At 42.3% G+C, this 7,954-nt stretch overlaps 1 protein-coding gene across 1 annotated transcript; it reads left to right on the forward strand.

The window, feature by feature from the left end:
- The first annotated feature begins 891 nt into the window (after window positions 1-891).
- Window positions 892-7,657, forward strand: LOC310775031 (intelectin-like). Its single transcript, XM_083635108.1, has 8 exons — window positions 892-981; window positions 1,115-1,174; window positions 1,860-1,910; window positions 2,853-3,100; window positions 3,247-3,405; window positions 6,042-6,165; window positions 6,559-6,662; window positions 6,860-7,657. The coding sequence occupies exons 2-8, from the start codon at window positions 1,117-1,119 to the stop codon at window positions 7,010-7,012; spliced, it is 897 nt and encodes a 298-aa protein (XP_083491234.1). The 5' UTR covers window positions 892-981; window positions 1,115-1,116; the 3' UTR covers window positions 7,013-7,657.
- The last annotated feature ends 297 nt before the right edge of the window (window positions 7,658-7,954 follow it).

Below are 7,954 nucleotides of genomic sequence, written 5' to 3' on the forward strand. Positions count from 1 at the left end.
AGCAGCCATGGGAGTCATTAGCCTTTTTCACTTCACACCCAATTCTGTGTCTAAAAGGCAGGAAGTAACACAGGTACAAGCAAAACAGTAACGAGGGCCCCGGCATTGGATCACCAAAAGGATTTGAAATTGAAAACCCTCATTAATGTTCTGCTTGCACCTGTTACTTCCTGCCTCTTAGACACAAATTCGGTGAATTGCGTGTGATGATTGCTCTGTGTTTTTATAAGGGCCAAAGAAGAATGCCTCCTACTAAACACATTCAAGAATGGTTTTGTGTGCAGAAAGTTGAAGTGCAACTGCTTCCATGGCCTCCAAAATCACTAGATCAGTAATCTCCTTGCAGTAATCTCCTTGGCACTTTCTAAAGTAGAGAGAGAGAGAGAGAGAGAGAGAGAGAGAGAGAAAATCTAGCCTGATAACCTGATAAACCTGACCTCACATTCTGCTTCGCTCTACATACAGCGAAACAGAATTTGAGGTCACATTATCAAGATGTTTTTTCCCAGGCTGTACTTCCTCTACTCTCTGACAAAATGGTTCCCCTGCACGTATTGCTACGGTGTGCTGCCATGCCACTGGTTAACCTTTCGCGTGCCAGAAGTGGCCCCCAGCCATAGGTTGCTGACACCTGACTTAATATGTTTGTTGGGGAGCCAAATGCATTGATGCAAAAGATAGTGTTTATCGGGTTACGGTTTTATATAGACGCCAACTTGTCAGCAACTTGGAAATGTTTCACTGAAGTATGCAGAGTATGACAGACAAACAGACAGATGGATCACTGTGTCTGTGAGCTTTCACTGAAAGTGTCACCATTGCTGGCCACTCCCTAATGTGTTGGTTGGCTATAAAGGAGGAGGTGGGACAACACATCATGTGACATTTTCCTTTTCCCTCATTCTTAATCCATCAGAGAACAGTACAGTCTAGTGAGAAGAAGAGCTGCTTTGTCTTTCTCTGTGTATCACATTTGGCCAGGTAAGTCACAAGAAATGGTCCCTAAACTAAGTTAATCCAATTGCTTTTAACAAATGGATGTTTAGCATAGGCAATATTGAAACATCTAAAACTTGTGTCAAAATGTTGTAACTGATTTTGTTGGTCTCCTCAGTCATGGAAAGATGGACCATTCTTCTTGTTATCCTTCCCCTGGTTGTTCACCATGTGTCAGGTATGGCATTAACCTACAGTTCCTCTACCTATAATAACTTATTTGATACTGTCTGCTCTCCTGATTAATCACTAAAATGATTTGTTTGATAAACACATTATAAAAGCAGCCTACTGTACCTTTAAGACTGAACTGACAACGGTGGCGCAGTCGGTAGCTCTGTCGCCTCACAGTCAGAAGGTCCTGGGTTCGATTATCGCCTGGGACACTGTGAGCGCTGTGGTTGTGTTCCCCCCCATATCTTCAGTGCCTACTGCCCAGGTGGGTTATCTCGTCGTAAGGGCCTTTCTCTCTGTGTGGAGTTTGCATGTTCTCCCCGTGCTCCCTCAGGGGGTTCCTCCGTATATACCCCCCCCCCCCCCACTAAAAACATGCAGAAGATCAGATCGCCATCGTCATCCGACCAGTGACGACAACATCCGAAGTTGGTCCCCGGGCGCTGTACGAGAAAGCGACCACTGCTCCTGGCCTGCCCCCCGGAGGAAAGGACATGCCTGGATGGGTTAAATGCAGAGGAAACTTTTCACCGGCCACCGTCAGCATGAGTGTGTTGTGGCCGCATGCATGTATTGTGGTGTTCGTGTGACAATAAAAGACGGGCTTGTCCGTTACGAGAGACAAACACTAATACATGTGGTGGTGATGCTAGAATACCATGAATCAGAATCTGATATTTTCTGTGCAGGTGCTGTGGCCAGAAGCTGCAAACAACTAAGAGATGATGGTGTTAACACAGGTGAGTTGGTGTCCACAGCAGTGCAACCTCAGTAATGTCATGTTGCATTGTTATTATTTAGGTCATTGTTATTATTTAGGTGATCTTGATCAAATCCATTTTAGATTAGATTAGATTAGATTAGATTAGATTAGATTAGATTAGATTAGCCTTTCTTGTCTCCCTTAGGAGAACTTTGTCTTGGGCATTTGAGAGAACATACAGTAGGTATGTACCTAATGTTAGGTAGGTACCGTATTGCACAGATGCTCTACAATACATCATCTCTTACTGTAGTTTGAGTGGAACAAAATAAAATGTATTACCTGTCATAGTCGGCCTTTCCATCGGGAGCACCGGGACAAATCCTGGTGGGCCGGTGGGCTGGTGGGCTGCTTGCAGAAAAAAAGGGGGGAATATTGGTTGAGACAGTGACCCCCAGCGGACCACTTTGGGAATGCACCATCCCCACAGGATTACTCCTGTGGAAATAGTGTAGAAGCTAGTAGAAGTGAGTGACTAAGCTAATAACCATAACAGCACATAATTGACAAAAAATCTCTAAATAAACATACAGTATTTACCCTAATGAGAAAAGGAGCAAATATTGATGGTTAAAACTGAAAAATTAGATCACAAGAGACTAATGTTAATTTAAAATTAGATATTCCTCTAAATCTGGCTTCAAACGACCAACATTTTAGAAAAACATCCAAAAACAAGGATGCGGTTTGGTGACCTATACCTTCTGCCTGAAAACAGCAGCTCATACTCTGTATGAAGGATGTGGTTTGGGTCGCAGGTGATTTTAATGCCCTGCTTCCTCGATGTCTCCTCAAAAAATCTCCTGGAGAGAAGATGCGGGCTGCATGCCAATGATTTTAGCAGCCCTCCTGATTAGGTTTTGGAGTTGTGATTGCTACTAGACATTGTCATGACACTCCTCTGTCTTCCTTCATTTAGATGGGTTGTACTACCTGGCCACTGCTAATGGCATATTCTACCAGACTTTCTGTGACATGACCACTGCAGGTGGTGGCTGGACCCTGGTGGCGAGCGTACATGAGAACAACATGTATGGCAAATGTACAGTGGGTGACCGCTGGTCCAGCCAGCAGGGGGACAACGGTAATCTGCCAGGAGGAGATGGAAACTGGGCCAACATAAACGTCTTTGGAACAGTCGAAGGTGCCACCTCTGATGACTTCAAGGTGGGCTACAGTAGATGGTTCCTGACTATACTGACGATACTGACTGACAAACATCGTTCATGAGAAAAACATCAATGCTTTAAAGTCCAGTTGAAATAAATTACTACACAGGGATGGTTGCTTCACTTGTTCCCTTTCTTTCCCAGAATCCTGGCTACTATGACTTATCTGCAAGTGATATGTCAGTGTGGCATGTTCCCAACATCAGCCCACTGGAGAACTGGACAAGCTCAGCCATCTTACGATACCACACAAACAGCAGCTTCTTACCGACATATGGGGGGAACCTCTTTGGACTCTTTTCAGTAAGATCTACTGTGCCTCAATACATTCTGCACTTGGGTTATGTATGTAACCAGTAGCCTACAAGAAAGATGTTCCTATCCAAATGTATTCCTGCTCATTCCCTGTTCCTTAAAGGATGAACTGTTGAGTTGACTTGCAAGGCTTGAGCTTTAACAAAGAGTGAACATGGATTTAAATCAGGGAAATATTTCATTCTCACCAATCAGAATAACTCACATGAAACATTTTATCATATGACTCTAGTTAATTTGCATTTCACCTCTCAGACGAGACAGGACACTGCTTTCAAGTCTGAAATTTACCTAGAATTGGTACTAGGAAGATGAACACTTCAGCTTTTCACCAACTGGGGCACTGCTAGATAGATGTCACTAGGTTGACTGTACAGTAGAGTACAGTAAAGTAGAGTACAGTAGAGTATAGTACAGTACAGTAGAGTACAGTACACTACAGTATTGTACAAGTGATATGTCAGTGTGGCATGTTCCCAACAACAGCCCACTGGAGAACTGGACAAGCTCAGCCATCTTACGATACCACACAGCCAGCAGCTTCTTACCCACATATGGGGGGAACCTCTTTGGACTCTTTTCAGTAAGATCTACTGTGCCTTAATACATTCTGCACTTGGGTTATGTATGTAACCAGTAGCCTACAAGAAATATGTTCCTATCCAAATGTATTCCTGCTCATTCCCTTTTCCTTAAAGTGATAATACAGAAGATTTTAATCTAAATAAATGTCTGTTAAGTCACTATCTATCTGATAGTGAGTTAACACAATGGTGATTGAGCGTATGGCCCATTGATGGAAGCCTTTGTATTTTCAGTATTGCAGCATTTATGAACTTGGTGTCTGTAGTGACACAGGGTGGGCGGAGCTAACCCAATAGACTCACTCTGTAGGTTACTGTAGGTTCCTGACAACTCTTGTGTGAAGGATAACAAGCTACTTTTTTCCGGTCTCTGCTAGCATTACGCGTGGTTACTATGGCTGAACAAACTGAGTAATGTCACATAATAACAGTTTGGATCTCATCACCAATAGGTGTCACCCAAGAGAACAAAACTGAAATCTTCCGTATTATCACTTTAAAGGATGAACTGTTGAGTTGACTTGCAAGGCTTGAGCTTAACAGGGAGTGAACAGGGATTTAAATCAGGCAAATATTTCATTCTCACCAATCAGAATGACTCACATGAAACATTTGATCATATGACTCTAGTTCATTTGCATTTCACCTCTCAGACGAGACAGGACACGGCTTTCAAGTCTGAAATTTACCTAGAATTGGTAGGAAGATGAACATTTAAAGGTCCCAATTCGTGCAGCTGTAACCTCTTAAAAACATGTGTCTCTGGTCCATAAAACATGATTCTGGATTAATTTGTCGAAAATATAGCAACCCTGACGGAGTTGTCAGTTCCTCATCTCGTTGCGTCCCAAGAATGGTCTGTTTCTATAATATATTCAGAACTAACAGTTCCCATTGGCCGCTGAGGGAGAGCCCGCCCCAGGCTCTCAGCGGCCAATCAGATTAGTGTCTGTGGACCAGCATGGTAGGTTGTGTCCACAACTAACGTTAGCAACGAGCTATCGATAACTTAACGGTTGCTACGCGAAAGAGGACATCTCAAAATGCCTAGACTTACCGAATGAACCTCCGCAGTTGCTGGATCACGTACAGTTGGTGTCGCTCCAGCTAGAAGTGTTAATTTTGTGGCTATATACAAAATGGTGCAGGTAGCTTGTGTGAGAGAGACCGCACGCAGTATGCTTAAGGACCCGAGTGACATCACATTAACCCGTCTGGGGGAACAGAGTGTAAGGGGCGTGGCTTGAAGGAGACTGCAGGGGGAAGCTGGATAGGGACAAATCCAACTCTGGCAGTTCTGAGGTTGTGACCACTCATTACAGGGAGGGATGACAGCAGTACATATGCATTTACAAGTAAAAACAGCTTTTGCACGGAATGGGACCTTTAACTTTTTCACCAACTGGGCACTGCTAGATAGATGATGTCACTATGTTGACTGTACATTACAGTACAGTACAGTACAGTATAGTACAGTACAGTACAGTAAGTACAGTACAGTACAGTAGTGGACTACAGGCTAGTTAAGTGTTGATAGTAAGGTTTTTGAATTCCAACAGGCTCACAGTGCTGTTGTGTTTCTGACTTGGATTGGGGTTGTTTTGGTTCATCAAAACATTAGAAATTCTTAAAATGGGAAGCTCCAGGACTGTTGTATGGACTAACAAACCTTACTTTCTAACAAACTAACTAACAACTAACTAACTAACAACCCCCCCCCCCCCCCCCCCCCCTCCCCCATTATCGTGAGTAGATAATTACTGAATTTTCATTTCAGGGCGAACCATTCCTTTATAATGCAGGGTTGCTATTCTTTTGAGCAGGCCTGAATGGAGCCAGTAGTAACCTACAAGCTTTCTTTTTTGAATATGCATGCCCCCAGCTGATTTTACAGCATTTATTTTACAGCGCTTAACTGGTAAAATCACTACATTTAAAAAGTTATTTGCAGTACTATTAGTTTAATGATTGAATGTGTAATGTTTCACTGTGTTTGCTGTAGTAAAATAGCACTAAGATTCACTTTTTTGCAATTTCAAGTGTTACCCAGTGAGGTACAATGCTACACTCTCGGCACTCACGGATAATGGACCATCCTTCCCTATCATATATGATCATGGAGATGCGGACACCACAAGCATGTTTTATGGACCTTATGCGAGAGGTAATAGTATTTAAAATGAGCATGTTGTGTGTACTAGCAGATAGTCTATGTGCTGCTCTTGTCTTCTGCTGTGATCTTGGTACAATATAGAGTGTACTAATGCACAGTATGTGCAGGTTTCTGTGGTCATGTGATCTGTCCAGTGAAAGCTCTTTGCATCTATCTAGCTTCAATCATCTTTATTTACACTAACTTTACACATGCAGGACCTAGACTGATTGATCAACCAATCTATCTATCTATCTATCTATCTATCTATCTATCTATCTATCTATCTATCTATCTATCTATCTATTTATCTATCTATCTATCTATCTATCTATCTATCTATCTATCTATCTATCTATCTATCTATCTATCTATTTATTTATTTATGTATTGCTTCTCCTACAGCTGAGTTTACCCCAGGCTACATCAGCTTCAGAGCTATCAACAATGAGCATGCTGCCACTGCCATCTGCTCTGGGACCAAACCAACAGGAGGCGATGTTGAACATGTGAGAATCTAATTATGTGACTACTGTACTTTGTTGCAGTAGGTCAGTAATGGCAGATATTACAACAAAGAAGTATTCCAGGGTTAGGTTACTGCATAACTAATGTAAGACAGAGGAAAGTCTTCATAAGTATCACAAGTATAACAACACAAGTCTCTATGTGTTTTTATTTGTTTTACTTTTTTTTTTTAATATAGTTCTGTATTGGTGGAGGAGGACACTTCCCTGAATTGGTACCAATACAATGCGGAGACTTCACTTCCTTTGACTGGAGTGGCTATGGGACCAACCAACAATGGAGTGCATCCGGGCAAATTACTGAGGCAGCTGTACTGCTCTTCTATCGCTGATGTTCCCTCATCTTCTTTGCATCTCTGAGCTGGGCCCATCTGTATCGCCATGCAATATGGCCAAGTTTACATCTGTCTTAGTTTCTAAGTTGGAATGATAATCACCAGACAACACTGATAGCGTCTACAATAATAGTATCATATTAGCATTGTGTATAGTTTACTATAGGCTTACATTATCAACATGATTCTATCTTCTATCTTCCTGCACTTTATTAAAATGTGCCAGTCAGTTATATCATTCACTCATTGATATACACGCCCCCTTCGTTCATTCCTTGTCCAATCACTGTCTCCCACGGTTTCCCTCTTTCTGGACTATACCCAATCAGCTAATTTCCCTCGTTTTTCTGCTGGCCAATCAACTGAATGAGTTGTATAAAAGTTCCCATGTATCTCGCTGTGTTGTAACTCACCTATGTGCCGTCACCTCTCAGTTGCTGAAACCTTGTTGAAAGCAATGTTTTGCCCCACCTCCTCCCCTGATCACCACCAATGTCATGGCTCCTGATGAATTCCCTATGGGAGGAATTCTCTATCCTATAAATCACTGACGTCCTCCGCACATCTCAGGAGGAACCGTCATCATATCATGGAGTCATAGGCCAAATCAAATTACTATCAATAAAGTTTATTTGTACCTTCTCTCTAGTCTCTCATTATTGAAAATGGGTGAATTGGGTGGGAAGTGAAAAAGGTGAATTTGTTCTCATGATTGATCTGTGTGTTTTTGTATGGGCCAAAGAAGAAAGCCTCCTACTAAACACATTCAAGAATGGTTTCATGGGCAGAAAGTTGAAGTCCAACTCCTTCCATGGCCTCCAAAATCACTAGATCAGTAATCCTTGTTGGCACTTTCTAGAAAGAAGGAATAAAGCTTCCACCTCAAACAACTGGAGACTTTACAGTCCAACATCAGTCTAATATCCCACCACACAGAGA

Source organism: Poromitra crassiceps (genome assembly GCF_964638095.1).
Source record: "Poromitra crassiceps genome assembly, chromosome: 4".
NCBI classification, from domain to species: domain Eukaryota; kingdom Metazoa; phylum Chordata; class Actinopteri; order Beryciformes; family Melamphaidae; genus Poromitra; species Poromitra crassiceps.

Coding starts and splice junctions, on each gene's coding strand:
- LOC310775031 (XM_083635108.1), top strand. CDS start 1,117: ATGGAAAGATGGACCATTCTTCTTGTTATCCTTCCCCTGGTTGTTCAC. Junction 3,101..3,246: donor CCACCTCTGATGACTTCAAG/GTGGGCTACAGT, acceptor TTTCTTTCCCAG/AATCCTGGCTACTATGACTT. Junction 6,663..6,859: donor CAGGAGGCGATGTTGAACAT/GTGAGAATCTAA, acceptor TTTTTAATATAG/TTCTGTATTGGTGGAGGAGG.